This window comes from Salmo salar, chromosome ssa10 (assembly GCF_905237065.1).
Source record: "Salmo salar chromosome ssa10, Ssal_v3.1, whole genome shotgun sequence".
Classification (NCBI taxonomy): domain Eukaryota; kingdom Metazoa; phylum Chordata; class Actinopteri; order Salmoniformes; family Salmonidae; genus Salmo; species Salmo salar.
This window is the reverse complement of record NC_059451.1, coordinates 94,126,585-94,143,792: the sequence shown is the minus strand read 5'-3', so window position 1 is coordinate 94,143,792 and position 17,208 is coordinate 94,126,585. Positions and strand designations below refer to the sequence as shown.

At 47.9% G+C, this 17,208-nt stretch overlaps 2 protein-coding genes across 2 annotated transcripts in view; both read right to left on the bottom strand.

Moving 5' to 3' along the window:
* Window positions 1–318: 318 nt before the first annotated feature.
* Window positions 319–1,972, bottom strand: LOC123724470 (uncharacterized). The gene is made up of 5 exons (XM_045688241.1): window positions 1,651–1,972; window positions 1,292–1,423; window positions 1,009–1,153; window positions 466–766; window positions 319–388 (listed from the first exon to the last, which is right to left on the bottom strand). Exons 1-5 carry the CDS (start codon window positions 1,714–1,716, stop codon window positions 352–354), a joined length of 681 nt encoding a protein of 226 aa, XP_045544197.1. The 5' UTR covers window positions 1,717–1,972; the 3' UTR covers window positions 319–351.
* Window positions 1,973–2,826: 854 nt separating this feature from the next.
* The window catches only part of LOC106561225 (otogelin-like protein), a 57,599-nt gene continuing 43,217 nt past the window's right edge, over window positions 2,827–17,208 (bottom strand). Inside the window, 16 exon segments of the mRNA XM_045688734.1 lie at window positions 2,827–3,640; window positions 3,751–3,830; window positions 12,186–12,231; window positions 12,319–12,438; window positions 12,629–12,733; window positions 12,840–13,018; window positions 13,125–13,188; window positions 13,381–13,421; window positions 13,605–13,709; window positions 13,800–13,901; window positions 14,031–14,114; window positions 14,117–14,137; window positions 14,231–14,335; window positions 14,425–14,637; window positions 14,779–14,964; window positions 15,238–15,597. Of these exon segments, the coding sequence (XP_045544690.1) occupies window positions 3,440–3,640; window positions 3,751–3,830; window positions 12,186–12,231; window positions 12,319–12,438; window positions 12,629–12,733; window positions 12,840–13,018; window positions 13,125–13,188; window positions 13,381–13,421; window positions 13,605–13,709; window positions 13,800–13,901; window positions 14,031–14,114; window positions 14,117–14,137; window positions 14,231–14,335; window positions 14,425–14,637; window positions 14,779–14,964; window positions 15,238–15,597 (2,012 nt within the window). The 3' untranslated portion in view covers window positions 2,827–3,439.

The window sequence follows — 17,208 nt, the reverse complement described above, 5'->3', positions numbered from 1 at the left end:
ACACAGTCAGACACAGGCTGAGAATGTCCCAGTCATCAGCTTTAAATCACAGACTAACACACTCCTCTGTAAGGAGGAAGCTAATGTGTCTGACTGTTTAGAAAGCAAACACCATTCATGCTAACACAGCCATTTATCTCACTCACATGCATAGGTGTGTGTGTGTGTTACCAGTCTGTCGTTGAGAGCGGTCCAGAGCAGTAGTAGGTTGTTGTGTGTAGTCAGGTGAGAGGAGAGGAGGAGGAGGTCTCTCTCTGTTTTAACATCCACAAGGTGTCCTCCTGAAGCCATGCTTGTACAGGTTTTCTGGGCGTCGCCCACGACAGGCACCGCCTACTCACACTGTAGCAGCTACTTCCACTCGCCAGCCAACCAATGGGACACTGGGCTGAGGAGAGACAGTGGTCAACTCACGGTCAACTTAGACATACAGCGGTCAATGTTTATTACGTGTGTGTGTTGTACCTGTCTCCATGGTGGTGTGTAGTCTCTGGGTGAGGCTGATGTTGAGGTGTGTGAGAGGTGTGGTCAACTCTGCTGTGATGCTGTAGTGTGCTCCAGGCTGCAGACCTCTCACTGCGTACGAAGAGGTGTGTGTGTGTGGCAGAGCGTGTGTGTTCAGTGTGTGTGTATTCAGTGTGTGTGTGTTTGATGTGCGTGTTGTGTAGACTAAGAGCAGTGAGGCTCTGTCTGTTCTGTAGGCTGCAGGTCAGGAGAGTGCTGGTGGTGGTCACCTCGACACGGAGAGAGGAGAGGGGGACAGGAGCTACACAGTGGTGCACGCACAAACAAACATACACACACACACACACACACACACACACACACACACACACACACACACACACACACACACACACACACACACACACACACACACACACATAAACCTGTTACAACATGCAACAGTATAATTGTGAAACAGTAATCCATTCAATTTAATCCATCATCTTTTAACTTCTGTTTCATAACAGGACCGTATAGGTCAGTTGTCAGGGTAAGGCTCACCGATATGAAAGGTCTTAGTCTTCAGTGCGGTATTGTTTTTGATAGCTTTCAGCGTGATGTCACTTCCTCCTGGCTCCTTAGCCAATCGCAGAAGCAACCTGCAGTCAGGAGAACACTCAGAGCGGTCAATCGGATCCAGCCACACCTGAAGGGGTGGGACAGAGAGTGGTTTAGTGGTTGCGATATGGTTGTGGTTGTCCGGTGGCTGTGCGGTATGACCGTGAGGCTGGGTGCTGGTTGTATGGAGCAAGTGTTATGGTTGTGTGGTGGTTTACGTTCTGACCGTGAGGTTGCGTGCAATCTGGTAGGAGACGGTGTACCAGTCTGGATCCTGACTGGTGGGGAAGTGGCCAAACACAACCTCAACAACCACGACCGCAGGATCTGACCACTGCACACACAAGAGACTGACCACCTGGAAAGAGAGCGAAAGAGAAAAGAGAGACTTTTCAACCTCAGAAATTCTATACATAGCTCAGACTGCAGGTGTCATTTTTGAAACTTTGGCACAGACGGTTAAAAGAAAAGTGTTGAGATAAATCAGAACTGTTTCACCTAAAATGTATAGCTAGAAACTGCGTGTGTGTAGTTGTGTGTGTGTGTGTGTGTGTGTGTGTGTGTGTGTGTGTGTGTGTGTCTTACCTGGATGAACCCTGCCAGCAGCCACATATGCACGGTTCCATCCATGGGGAAGCCTGGTAATCTCATCAGCACACAAGAGGAATGGCATTCACAATCATCTATAGATGGTACCACAACATACACCCAATATCAATGTTGCTTTGATATCAGAAACTCCTGGATGTTTGTATATCCCATCTATGTACCAAAGAGCGAAGAAACTCCACGACCAGAGGTTCCAGTAAGGACTGAGGTTGTCAGAGCTCTGTATAAGAGGAGTGTATCACAGCTGAACTACACCAGAGTAGTCCTTCCCAGTGACGCAACACAACTTTGAATTTAGCGCCCCGCAGCAGCTTTCTGAGAAGCAGAGCCTCGTGTGGAGGCGTGCACAGTCCCAGTCAATCAGTGTGTGTGTGTGTGTGTGTGTCGCTAACACCAATTTGTTCTGCCCCTGCCACCCTTCCTCTTTGTTGGGATAAGAGCAGGTTACTATGACAACTAGGCTTACAGCCATTGAGAGAGGAACTCATGAAGAGAGAGGGAGAGAAAGAGAGGGAGAGAGGGAGAAAGGAGGAGGGAGAGAGAATGAGCGGGAAGGAGAGGGATGGAGAGAGAAAGACAGGGTGAAAATAAAGAACTTAAAGTTCACTAGATAGATAACACTCCATACACCTCAGCCTGTTTGCAGATTTATACTCCACTCTCTGTAGTGATGCAGTGATATGCTAACCAAGATCAAAGCTGTGTGTGTGTGTGTGTGAATAGTGAGTGGTTGAATGTGAGCTAGTGCTCTGTGGAGAATGTAGAGAATGTGAGAAATAAGTATCATTGACTGATCAATCACTAATCAATCAATGACTGAACACTGTGGATTTATGCCTCTCAAATACTTCATATCTTCCTTGTGGAGGTCACTGGTGTTTTACCTCGGATGAAGTGTCATTAACACTGTGTATTTACATGGTAATTATATATACACATCGTTAGACTCCCACACACACCATTATTACCCACCACCAGGATAGAGAAACACAAACACACGTCAGCACTGAACAGGCTGTGTCAGCAGGGGAGTGTGTGTGTGGAGGAGGAGGAGGAGGAGGAGGAGGAGGAGGAGGAGGAGGAGTTTTTCATTCACGCAAAAAACAACCACCAATCAGTTAGTCACTGTTAAATGTTTTATTGTTTTATTCTGAGAGGTTCTGTATGACTAGAGACTCTAGTCTATCTGATGGCATCAGCACATACTGATTACTGGCCCATGCTTCACATTAAACAACACAACAAATACAGTGTTCTGTTGAAATATGGATCATCTACCATCAGATGCTTAGGTGGATTATCACCTTACTAAATAATTGATTGAGTTAAATAGAAATATTTTTGTATAAAAGCTTTACACTTGTAAAAAAGAAAAAAAAAGAAATTTGATCGGCATTTAAAACATGTCAGTCATCAAGAGAGCACTAGATCCATACTAAAGCAGCAGCAGCGGTCCTGTCAGCTCGGACCAATTGATCTAAACATGATAAAGTCCGAGAGGAGCAGGCTACAGCAGTACAGATAGGACTAGTGTTCTCATAGTATAGTAGGAACAGGTTACACCACTACACATCTGGAACGACAGGGTCACTATAACAGGTCAGAATACAGCCCTCCACAACACACTGAAGGAAGACTAAAGAACTCGCCTACCTGGACGCTTGACCTGTCTGCTCTGACCTCTGACCTCTAACCTCTGTTCCATCTTCCATCCCTCCTATTGAACGCCATACTGGAGCTCACACTGACTAGCTTCGTTCTCTCTCTAGTTCCATTGGCAGGAGCAGTCAACAGGCTCCTGGAAGCTGTAGGCCACCAGGGTAGCGTTGTGTGAGCAGTACAGGGTGACGGAGCGGGTTTGTAGTCCACTCTCCCTGCAGCACTTACAGAAGCGGGCGTGGCTGTTGATGTTGAAGTTAAAGATGGTGGCAGACGGACATTTCCCATCACATGAAAACACTGTCACCTGAGAGAGAGAAAAGAGAGAAAGGGGGAGAGTGAGAGAGGGGGGGAGATTTTATTCTCTATCAGTGTTAACTTCTTTAAACTGTATTATTGACACTGTCTCTCTCTCACCGGTGCGTTGCTCCTGCAGTCGTCTTTTCTGATGGTGGTTCGGATTGCCACACGCTTACACGTCTTACCGTCCTCCTTACCTAAACACACACACACACAGAGGAAACGCTGAGATGCACACGCATGCACGCACGCACACACACACACACACACACACACAGCTTTCATCCTCAGCCCTAGATTCCTGTCACTCACACAGTCAAAGGTCTATTGAGCTGGGCTCTTTGTTGCCTAGCAGCGGGGGCTCAGTTTGATCGACAGTCAGCTGACCGGGGGGAGCAGTTCTCACGCCAAGGACCCAGCTCCTATTGGCCACTGGCCAATCAGGTTAAGCAACAGGGCGTTGGGGCTGGTTGATGGAATGTTGAAAGATAGCTAGATGGAGTCCAGATCTACTCTCTTTATACTTGAAGGAACAGGAATGATTCTAACTCACATAGATCAGTGGTTCCCAACCAGGGGTACTAGGAACCCTGGGGGTACTTGGCCTATCAACCAGGGGTTCTAGGAACCATGGGGTACTTGGCCTATCAACCAGGGGTACTAGGAACCCTGGGGGTACTTGGCCTATCAACCAGGGGTACTAGGAACCCTGGGGGTACTTGGCCTATCAACCAGGGGTACTAGGAACCCTGGGGGTACTTGGCCTATCAACCAGGGGTACTAGGAACCCTGGGGGTATTGGCCTATCAACCAGGGGTACTAGGAACCCTGGGGTACTTGGCCTATCAACCAGGGGTACTAGGAACCCTGGGGTACTTGGCCTATCAACCAGGGGTACTAGGAACCCTGGGGGTACTTGGCCTATCAACCAGGGGTACTAGGAACCCTGGGGTACTTGCGCCTATCAACCAGGGGTACTAGGAACCCTGGGGGTACTTGGCCTATCAACCAGGGGTACTAGGAACCCTGGGGTACTTGGCCTATCAACCAGGGGTACTAGGAACCCTGGGGTACTTGGCCTATCAACCAGGGGTACTAGGAACCCTGGGGGTACTTGGCCTATCAACCAGGGGTACTAGGAACCCTGGGGGTACTTGGCCTATCAACCAGGGGTACTAGGAACCCTGGGGGTACTTGGCCTATCAACCAGGGGTACTAGGAACCCTGGGGTACTTGGCCTATCAACCAGGGGTACTAGGAACCCTGGGGGTACTTGGCCTATCAACCAGGGGTACTAGGAACCCTGGGGTACTTGGCCTATCAACCAGGGGTACTAGGAACCCTGGGGGTATTTGGCCTATCAACCAGGGGTTCTAGGAACCATGGGGGTACTTGGCCTATCAACCAGGGGTTCTAGGAACCCTGGGGGTACTTGGCCTATCAACCAGGGGTTCTAGGAACCATGGGGGTACTTGGCCTATCAACCAGGGGTACTAGGAACCCTGGGGGTACTTGGCCTATCAACCAGGGGTACTAGGAACCCTGGGGGTACTTGGCCTATCAACCAGGGGTACTAGGAACCCTGGGGTACTTGGCCTATCAACCAGGGGTACTAGGAACCCTGGGGTACTTGGCCTATCAACCAGGGGTACTAGGAACCCTGGGGGTACTTGGCCTATCAACCAGGGGTACTAGGAACCCTGGGGGTACTTTGGCCTATCAACCAGGGGTACTAGGAACCCTGGGGGTACTTGGCCTATCAACCAGGGGTACTAGGAACCCTGGGGGTACTTGTCCTATCAACCAGGGGTACTAGGAACCCTGGGGGTACTTGGCCTATCAACCAGGGGTTCTAGGAACCCTGGGGGTACTTGTCCTATCAACCAGGGGTACTAGGAACCCTGGGGGTACTTCGCCTATCAAGACGCTGAAGGCTCCCACCATTAGCTCTGACAAATTTAAAACCCAAGTGATTGGCGACTCCATTACCCGCAGTATTAGACTTAAAACGAATCATCCAGCAATCATACACTGTTTACCAGGGGGCAGGGCTACCGACGTTAAGGCTAATCTGAAGCTGGTGCTGGCTAAAGCTAAAACTGGCTAGTGTAGAGAGTATAGGGATACTGTTATCCACGTCGGCAACAACGATGTTGGGATGAAACAGTCAGAGGTCACCAAGCGCAACATAGCTTCAGAGTGTAAATCAGCTAGAAAGATGTGTCGGCATCGAGTAATTGTCTCTGGCCCCCTCCCAGTTAGGGGGAGTGATGAGCTCTACAGCAGAGTCTCACAACTCAATCGCTGGTTGAAAACTGTTTTCTGCCCCTCCCAAAAGATTTGTAGATAATTGGCCCTCTTTTTGGGACTCACTCACAAACAGGACCAAGCCTGGCCTGTTGAGGAGTGACGGACTCCATCCTAGCTGGAGGGGTGCTCTCATCTTATCTACGAACATAGACAGGGCTCTAACTCCCTTAGCTCCACAATGAAATAGGGTGCAGGCCAGGCAGCAGGCTGTTAGCCAGCCTGCCAGCTTAGTGGAGTCTGCCATTATCACAGTCAGTGTAGTCAGCTCAGCTATCCCCATTGAGACCGTGTCTGTGCCTCGACCTAGGTTGGGCAAAACTAAACATGGCAATGTTTGCCTTAGCAATCTCACTAGAATAAAGACCTCCTCCATTCCTGCCATTATTGAAAGAGATCGTGATACCTCATAACTCAAAATAGGGCTACTTAATGTTAGATCCCTCATTTCCAAGGCAGTTATAGTCAATGAACTAATCTTGATGTGATTGGCCTGACTGAAACATGGCTTAAGCCTGATGAATTTACTGTGTTAAATGAGGCCTCACCTCCTGGTTACACTAGTGACCATATCCCCCGCGCATCCCGCAAAGGCGGAGGTGTTGCTAACATTTACGATAGCAAATTTCAATTTACAAAACCCCCCCCCAACGTTTTCATCTTTTGAGCTTCTAGTCATGAAATCTATGCAGCCTACTCAATCGCTTTTTATAGCTACTGTTTACAGGCCTCCTGGGCCATATACAGCGTTCCTCACTGAGTTCCCTGAATTCCTATCGGACCTTGCAGTCATAGCAGATAATATTCAAATTTTTGGTGACTTTAATATTCACATGGAAAAGTCCACAGACCCACTCCAAAAGGCTTTCGGAGCCATCATCGACTCAGTGGGTTTTGTTCAACATGTCTCCGAACCTACTCACTGCCACAGTCATACTCTGAACCTAGTTTTGTCCCATGGAATAAATGTTGTGGATCTTAATATTTTTCCTCATAATCCTGGACTATCGGACCACCATTTTATTACGTTTGCAATCGCAACATAATCTGCACAGACCCCAACCAAGGAGCATCAAAAGTCGTGCTATAAATTCTCAGACAACCCAAAGATTCCTTGATGCCCTTCCAGACTCCCTCTGACAGTTGTAGTTTGTTGTTGCTGATTGGGAGTCACACATAAGTAGCCTGTTTTTCCTTTGGGTTTTTGTGGGTGATTGTTTCTGTTGAGTGTTTTCTGTGTAGAGTTAATCCTGACAGGACTGTTTTGCTGTCGTCTTTTGTTTATTTTTGTAGTGTTCTCTTTTTCAATTAAATTTCAAAATGAATACACATCCTCCGCTGCATCTTGGTTTTCTTACGACGACAGCCCTTACACCACCTAACTGAGGAACTCAATTTAACCTTGCGCAATACCCTAGATGCAGTTGCAACCCTAAAAACTAAAAACATTTGTCATAAGAAACTAGCTTCCTGGTATACAGAAAATACCCGAGCTCTGAAGCAAGCTTCCAGAAAATTGGAACGGAAATGGTGCCACACCAAACTGGAAGTCTCCCGACTAGCTTGGAAAGACAGTACCGTGCAGTATCGAAAAACCCTCACTGCTGTTCGATCATCCTATTTTTCCAACCTAATTGAGGAAAATAAGAACAATCCAAATGTAATTTTTGATACTGTCGCAAAGCTAACTAAAAAAGCAGCATTCCCCAAGTGTAACGCCCTGGCCATAGAGAGGGGTTTTTGTTCTTTATTTTGGTTAGGCCAGGGTGTTACATTGGGTGGGCGTTTTATGTGCATTTTTCTATGTTGGTTTGTTTCATTGATTTTGGCCGTGTGGCTTCCAATCAGGCACAGCTGTAGAGTGTTGTTGCTGATTGGGAGTCACACATAAGTGCCTGTGTTTCCGTTGGGGTTTTGTGGGTAATTGTTTCTGTTTAGTGTTTTGCAACTGACAGGACTGTTTGGCTGTCGGTTTTCTTGTTTTGTTTTGTATAGTGTTCTTTCTGTTATTAAATTCAATGATGAACACTAACTCCGCTGTACCCTGGTCTACTCTCTCTCTCCCGACGGCCGTTACACCAAGAGAGGATGGCTTTCACTTCAGCAGTAATAAATTCATAAACTTCTTTGAGGAAAAGATCATGATCATTAGAAAGCAAATTATGGACTCCTCTTTAAATCTGCGTATTCCTCCAAAGCTCAGTTGTCCTGAGTCTGCACAACTCTGTCAGGACCTAGGATCAAGGGAGACACTCAAGGGTTTTAGTACTATATCTCTTGACACAATGATGAAAATAATCATGGCCTCTAAAGTGGCAGTAATAAAGCCTCTCTTGAAAAAAGCCAAACCATGACCCAGAAAATATAAAAAACTATCGGCCTATATCGAATCTCCCATTCCTCTCAAAAACAATTCACTCACTGCCTTCCTGAAGACAAACAATGTATACGAAATGCTTCAGTCTGGTTTTAGACCCCATCATAGCACTGAGACTGCACTTGTGAAGGTCGTAAATGACCTTTTAATGGCGTCAGACCCAGGCTCTGCATCTGTCCTCATGCTCCTAGACCTTAGTGCTGCTTTTGATACCATCAATCACCACATTCTTTTGGAGAGATTGGAAACCCAAATTGGTCTACACGGACAAGTTCTGGCATGGTTTAGATCTTATCTGTCGGAAAGATATCAGTTTGTCTCTGTGAATGGTTTGTCCTCTGACAAATCAACTGTAAATTTCGGTGTTCCTCAAGGTTCCGTTTTAGGACCACTATTGTTTTCACTATATATTTTACCTCTTGGGGATGTCATTCGAAAACATAATGTTAACTTTCACTGCTATGCGGATGACACACAGCTGTACATTTCAATGAAACATGGTGAAGCCCCAAAATTGCCCTACCTGGAAGCTTGTGTTTCAGACATAAGGAAGTGGATGGCTGCAAACGTTCTACTTTTAAACTTGGACAAAACAGAGATGCTTGTTCTTGGTCTCAAGAAACAAAGAGATCTTCTGTTGAATCTGACAATTAATCTTGATGGTTGTACAGTCGTCTCAAATGAAACTGTGAAGGACCTCGGCGTTACTCTGGACCCTGATCTCTCTTTTGACGAACATATCAAGATTGTTTCAAGGACAGCTTTTTTCGATCTGCGTAACATTGCAAAGATCAGAAGTTTTCTGTCCAAAATTGATGCAGAAAAATGTATCCATGCTTTTGTTACTTCTAGGTTAGACTACTGCAATGCTCTACTTTCCGGCTACCCGGTTAAAGCACTAAATAAACTTCAGTTAGTGCTAAATACGGCTGCTAGAATCCTGACTAGAACCAAAATAATGTATCATATTACTCCAGTGCTAGCCTCCCTACACTGGCTTCCTGTTAAGGCAAGGGCTGATTTCAAGGTTTTACTGCTAACCTACAAAGCATTACATGGGCTTGCTCCTACATATCTTTCCGATTTGGTCCTGCCGTACATACCTACACATACGCTACGGTCACAAGACGCAGGCCTCCTAATTGTCCCTAGAATTTCTAAGCAAATAGCTGGAGGCAGGGCTTTCTCCTATAGAGCTCAATTTTTATGGAATGGTCTGCCTACCCATGTGAGAGACGCAGACTCTGTCTCAACAATTAAGTCTTTACTGAAGACTCATCTCTTCAGTAGGTCCTATGATTGAGTGTAGTCTGGCCCAGGAGTGTGAAGGTGAACGGAAAGGCACTGGAGCAACGAACCACCCTTGCTGTCTCTGCCTAGCCGGTTCCCCTCTCTCCACCGGTTCCCCTCTCTCCACATTCTCTGTCACTGGCTTACTGGTGCTCTTCCATGCCGTCCCTAGGAGGGGTGCGCCACTTCAGTGGGTTGAGTCACTGACGTGGTCTTCCTGTCTGGGTTGGCGCCCCCCCCTTGGGTTGTGCCGCGGCGGAGATCTTTGTGGGCTATATTCGGCCTTGTCTCAGGATGGTAAGTTGGTGGTTGAAGATATCCCTCTAGTGGTGTGGGGGCTGTGCTTTGGCAAAGTGGGTGGGGTTATATCCTGCCTGTTTGGCCCAGTCCGGGGTTATCATTGGATGGGGTCACAGTGTCTCCTGACCCTTCCTGTCTCAGCCTCCAGTATTTATGCTGCAGTAGTTTATGTGTCGGGGGGCTAGGGTCAGTCTGTAATATCTGGAGTATTTCTCCAGTGTCCTGTGGGAATTTAAGTATGCTCTCTCTAATTCTCCCTTTCTTTCTTTCTTTCTTTCTTTCTTTCTTTCTTTCTTTCTTTCTTTCTTTCTTTCTTTCTTTCTTTCTTTCTTTCTTTCTTTCTTTCTTTCTTTCTTTCTTTCTTTCTTTCTTTCTTTCTTTCTTTCTTTCTTTCTTTCTCTCTCCCTCCCTCGGGGGACCTGAGCCCTAGGACCATGCCTCAGGACTACCTGGCATGATGACTCCTTGCTGTCCCCAGTCCACCTGGCCGTGCTGCTGCTCCAGTTTCAACTGTTCTGCCTGCGGCTATGGAACCCTGACCTGTTCACCGGACGTACTACCTGTCCCAGACCTGCTGTTTTCAACTCTCTAGAGACAGCAGGAGCGGTAGAAATACTCTCAAAGATTGGCTATGAAAAGCCAACTGACATGTACTCCTGAGGTGCTGACCTGTTGCACCCTCGACAACTACTGTGATTATTATTATTTGACCATGCTCGTCATTTATGAACATTTGATCATCTTGGCCATGTTCTGTTATAATCTCCACCGGCACAGCCAGAAGAGGACTGGCCACCCCTCATAGCCTGGTTCCTCTCTAAGTTTCTTCCTAGGTTTTGGCCTTTCTTGGGAGTTTTTCCTAGCCACCGTGCTTCTACACCTGCATTGCTTGCTGTTTTGGGTTTTAGGCTGGGTTTCTGTACAGCACTTTGAGATATCAGCTGATGTAAGAAGGGCTATATAAAATAATTTGATTTGATTTATCAACCAGGGGTACTTGAGAAGACTCATGAGACCATAGGCTTACTGGTAAAATGCACATGAGGGGGTCCTTCAGGCGCACTCCAGGCAGAGCAAAATTCAGTTGGTGGTACAGTAACCGCTGGCCTAGAGGATTCAGAACAGCAATAACATATTGAACCATTGGAATGGGATTTTGCTATGAGGAATGTTAGGTGAACCTTGACCTGTAGTTTATATGTATGGAGTGGTAGGGTTAGGACTAGAACACACACACTGTGATAGGTGAGAGGTCGTGGTACCTGTGTCACAGTTACTACTACCAGTTGGGTTTATGGGGTGAGATGTGAGAGGTTAAAGATGAAAGGTGAGAGGTCGTGGTACCTTTGTCACAGTTAGTACTACCAGTGGGGGTTACGGGGTTAACGGTAAACGGTATAACACCGACTCCAGAACCTGGGAGCAGCCGCAGGAACAGCAATGTCAGGAGAACGTTAGGAAAACACACAGGTTAACGTTGGTTTAGAACACATTTTAACACACACAGAGTAATCAGCGCAGTGGCATGCACAGCCAGACAGTGTTCTCTGAGACTGGGGAAGACAGCCAGACGGCCAAACACTCAGGATCACTACACACTGATGCACCAAGGCTCATTCTCACTGGACAAACTCTAAACACCAAGCATCACCATTTGCCAAACTGTAACAAACGTAGCATTCCCATTGGCCAAACTGGTCAAGCAGGCAAGCGGGCAAGGAGGCAGAGCTGCTGTTATTACTGGGAGAGCAGACTGGGTCTATTGTCTTCACCTTTACATGTCAAATTAGTGTGTTTAATGGGACAGTTCACACAAGATACAAACTGCCTTCATCTTCTGGACACCTAGAAAGTACAGTATGGATTCAGAGAGTCAGGTTAGCTACAGTGTATCATCATAGAGTCTAAAACAATGGGAATGGTAGGACCGCTGTCTGCATGCTTTTATTCTCCAGATAACTGTGAGGTATGACAATTTCCCCACTAAATAAAATATTTTCTAAATCAACAGTAAAATCCTCCTTTAATATTATCACGACGTGTATCAGGACCATCAGGCAGATCTAGGACCACCCCTAGAACAGAGGCTGCTGGGAAGTGTAGTAAGTCATGCTGGTTGTTGCCAGCCAACCACAAGCTTTTACTCTGTCCAAGGCTGCAACAGGCCGCACCCCCAACCAGTCAGCCAATAAGCCCAACCACTGCCAGGCAACGCCCTGCCCACCCCTGTGATTGACAGCCGAAAGCGTATGAGAAGCGAATGTGATTGGTCACTCACACGTCCTGCAGCAGCCATCCACATAGCTCTGGACCACGCCCCCATTCTGCAATGATTGAGGAAAAGTTACAGACAGACCTCACTGTGTGTGAATGTCAGTGAGAGAGAGAGAGAGAGAGAGAGAGAGAGGTACCTGAGTGCACTCTGTGTCGTTGAAGGGGGGGCAGACCACCCCTGAGGCCAGCATCACAGTTCCCACTGTCGTCTCCACACAATCATACCGCATACAGTTATCCACCCAGGAGCTCCCTGCCTATATACACACACACACACACACACACACACACACACACACACACACACACACACACACACACACACACACACACACACACACAGTAAAAGTTAGCCATCCAGGATTTCCCCGTCTACACACAAAGTGTTTGTGTGTTAGGTAGAGTGTGTGTCCATTTGGCAGTATAATGATGTGTGTGTGTTCTCACAGTGAAGAGCTCAGTGGTTCCGTTGTCGTTGTTGAAAGAACAGGAGACATTCTTACAGGAGCCACAGCACACCTGAGGATCTGATGATGCTACGTACAGCTGGTGCTAATAGAGAGAGAGAGGGGGGGGGGGGGGATTCCAGAAGAATTTACCTAGCTCCGATCAGGATGGAAGTTTGTGGTGTGTGTGTTTGTGAGAGAGAAACACATACCTGGCCACACTTCTGAGAGCAGTTGACAGCGGACACGTCCATGGCATAGTATCCAGTGTGTGTGTCACGATGTGTCAGACAATGGACGGTGTAACACAGCTCTCCTTCATAGTACTGAATCAGGCTCTGGCCCGGACCCAGCACCGTGACTCCCTGGAACACACACACCTCTGCCTTCTCTACACACACAGGTCAGGGCTCAGGAGTTAGGTAGCCTAGCAGTGTGTCTGTGCATAGTGTGTGTGTGTGTGTGTCTGTGCATAGTGTGTATGTGTATGGACTTACTGCAGGTGTAGAGGAGGCAGCCACAGGTGCTTCTGCTGTCTGCGACCTCCACCTGTACCTCCCCCTGAGAGACCAGAGACATTACTATGACCACACACACACACACACACACACACACACACACACACACACACACACACACACACACACACACACACACACACACACACACACACACACACACACACACACACACACACACACACACACACACACACACACACACACCGGACAATGCTGAAGCTGACTGACTCACCACCTGACAGACTGGGAGAGAGCTGTCCTCACACTGGCACTCTGAGAGGAGGAGAAAAAGACTGGGTTTACTACACAGCTGGAGGCCGACAACAGTGTTCTCTGTTTGGACTACAAGATTCTTTCAAAGAGACAGTTCTGGGCATGTTGGTATGTGTGTGTATTTAGATGTGTGTGTGTGCAACTCCTGCGAGTGCAAAAGTGTGTGTGTGTGTGTGTGTGTACCACAGTGACGGTCGGGGCAGCAGTGTCCAGGTAGGGTTGTTTGGATCAGAGACAGACCAGGAGAACAGCTCAGAGACGACTCAGGACACAGGTTCACGTCACACACTGCACACAGGAGGACATTGCGCTAAACATCAACACTGTGTGTCTATAGTGTGTACAGCTTGTGTAGAGTATAATGTTTGTGTGTGTTACCACAGTGGTATTGAGGGCAGCAGCTGTGGGTGGTGTTCTGATCCACAGCCAGTATCTCTCCATAAGAACAGGACGGCACGGGCTCGATACACGACTCACACACTGCAGAGAGAACACACACATACCACTGACTGTGTTTACATTTCCTTTACAACTTGTACCCCAAGTCTAGCTACAGTAATGTTGGATGGAGACGGTAGACCCATTAAGAAGTATAAGGTTTGACCTTACCACACAGGAAGGAGTAACAGCAGGAGTTGTCCTCACGAACCTCCACTAGGAACTGATCTTCTCTACAGTCAGGGGCGGTGAGGGGGGACAGGCATGGGGGTCGCACTCTGGGACACACCAATCACAGGACTCAGTTATTAAAACACACCTAACAAAACCATAAAATGATGAAAGATATTATGTTTTGGTTCAGTACCTACCACAACGGTACTCTGGGCAGCAGGACAGGGCACTGTAACCAATTACCAGCCGGTTCCCATTCTCACAGGGCGGAGCCTCACTCTCACAGATGGTCAGATTACATTCTGAGGAGAACGAGAGAGAGGGAAAGAGAGAGAGAGTAGGTGTGTTCATGTCGGTGTCTAACCATGCATATATATGTGTGTGTGCTCACCACAGATCTTCTTGGGGCAGCAAGCCCCCTCCTCCAGGACATCCAGTACGTACTCTCCCTCCCTCTCACACAGCAGAGTGGGACTAATGCTACAGTCAGGTTCTACTGCCACCACAGAACCGTTCTCCAGGCAGCGGAACAGACAGCAGCTACGCAATGACCCGTTCCACACCTCCCCAGGGGCCCGCGGAGACCCCTCGTTATCAGTGCACACTACACACATAGACACAGACACACACGTTAACAGTACACACTAAACAACACAACCTGAACTACACAGTCATACAGAGCACCAGCTCACAGCATTGACATACTAGAGCTGACATGTAACTGACATAGAGTTGACATACTCACCACACTGCTCCTCTGTGACGCAGTAAGAGGAGTCTGCTCGGTGCAGGATGGTTCCAGAGCGACACACACACTCCTCTCTGATGTGGGAGCAGGTGGTCTCCTCATAGAACTCTCTGTTCTGACAGGTCCGGGTGGTACAGGTCGACACACACGCCTGGTACTCCCTACCTGGGGGACACCTCAATGCTACACACGCACATGCACACACACACAGACGCATGAGCACACACACGCAGACGCATGCGCACACACACACACCGCAAGAACACACATTTGTGTCATCACCAGCTAATGCAGACCTGATGTGTCTATGTACTGGTGTGTATTGGTGTGTGTGTGTGAGTGAGTGAGTGAGTGAGTGAGTGAGTGAGTGAGTGAGTGAGTGAGTGAGTGAGTGGTGGTGTGTGTGTGTGTGTGTGTGTGTGTGTGTGTGTGTGTGTGTGTGTACAAGGTCCTTACGACAGAAGTTGTGTCGTCTCCAGGTGATGCAGACTTGGTAAGTGTAGCAGACAGCTACGTAGGCTGCCAGGAAGTCACACTGGTGGGCCTTATAGTGAAGGTCGCCTGCCCACATCACATCACAGAACTGTTCTGGAGAGACCTTGCTGTGGCAGGGAGTGAAGGGTCTCTGTCTGAGCATGGAGAGACAGGTAGAGCAGTCTCCAGTGGTACAGTTGTCTCCGATGCGTCGTGTGTGTTCTGTGTCCTCTGAGGTTTGGACCCTCCAGGCCTGCAGGAACAGACCCAGGTCTGCCACCTCCCTCACCACCGTACCGTTAGGCAGCTTCAGGTCATCCGCCGGGTTCCCGTCACAACACCCTGGGAGACACACCAGCAGGCACATGCACAGCTCAAGTTTAGAGAGGAGTAGAAGATGCTTGTCACGCCTGCTCCCCATCATTACGCACACCTGCTACTCCCCATCATTACGCACACCTGCTACTCCCCATCATTACGCACACCTGCTACTCCCCATCATTACGCACACCTGCTACTCCCCATCATTACGCACACCTGCTACTCCCCATCATTACGCACACCTGCTACTCCCCATCATTACGCACACCTGCTACTCCCCATCATTACGCACACCTGCTACTCCCCATCGTTACGCACACCTGCTACTCCCCATCGTTACGCACACCTGCTACTCCCCATCATTACGCACACCTGCTACTCCCCATCATTACGCACACCTGCTACTCCCCATCATTACGCACACTTGCTACTCCCCATCATTACGCACACCTGCTACTCCCCATCATTACGCACACCTGCTACTCCCCATCATTACGCACACCTGCTACTCCCCATCATTACGCACACTTGCTACTCCCCATCATTACGCACGCTGCTCCCCATCATTACGCAGACTGCTCCCCATCATTACGCACACTGCTCCCCATCATTACGCATACTGCTCCACGTCATTACGCACATTGCTCCCCATCATCACGCACACTGCTCCCCATCATTGCACACACCTGCTCCACATCATTAAGCACACCTGGACCTCATTATCACCTTTATTTCTCTCCCTTTATTTAGCAGTCTGTAGCCTAAGTCATCAGGCAGCATTGTTTCCATTCACGTTCTGTAAGCATCTCATGTTTTGTTTCTATGCATTCTTTATTATTTTATCGCCTTTTATGCTCGCGTTGAGGCAAGTAACACGGAAGCATGCATGAGAGCACCAGCTGTTCCGGATGACTGTGTGATCACGCTCTCCGTAACCAATGTTTTTATTTTTAAGTTAAAACGGGTTTAAGTTTGCCTGCATTAAAGTCCCTGGCCACTAGGAGCACCACTTCTGGATGAGCATTTTCTTGTTTGCTTATGGCCTTATACAGTTTGTTGAGTGTGGTCTTAGTGCCAGCATCGGTTTGTGGTGGTAAATAGACGGCTACAAAAATGTAGATGAGAACTCTCTTGGTAGATAGTGTGGTCTACTGTACAGCTTATCATGAGGTACTCTACCTCAGGCGAGCAATATCTTGAGACTTCCTTAATATTAAACATCGCACACCAGCTGTTATTGACAAATAGACACACACCACCACCCCTCGTCTTACCGGACATATCTGTTCTGTCCTGCCAATGCAAGGAAAACCCAGCTAACTGTAGCATTGTCTCGAATGGAGCTCATCCAGTTTATTCTCCAGTGATTGCATGTAGGCCAATGGAACAAATGGTAGAGGCGGGTTACCCACTCGCCGCCAAATTTTCACAAGGCACCCGGATCTGCTCCCCCTGTATCTCCGTCTTTTCTTCATACAAATGACGGAGATTTGGGCCTGGTCCAGGAGGAACAGTATATCCTTTGCGTCAGACTCATTGTCCAGTTCAAGGTGAATAATTGCTGTTCTGATATCCAGAAGCTCTTTTTGGTCATAAGAGACAAAGCAGCAACATTACTTACAAGATAAGTTA

Excerpts from the sequence above, each read along its gene's own strand:
- LOC123724470 (XM_045688241.1), bottom strand. The coding sequence starts at position 1,716 with ATGAGATTACCAGGCTTCCCCATGGATGGAACCGTGCATATGTGGCTG. Across the intron at positions 1,424-1,650 it reads TGCTGGCAGGGTTCATCCAG|GTGGTCAGTCTCTTGTGTGT; the intron begins GTAAGACACACA and ends CTCTCTTTCCAG. Across the intron at positions 767-1,008 it reads GACTAAGACCTTTCATATCG|CTCCTGTCCCCCTCTCCTCT; the intron begins GTGAGCCTTACC and ends ACCACTGTGTAG.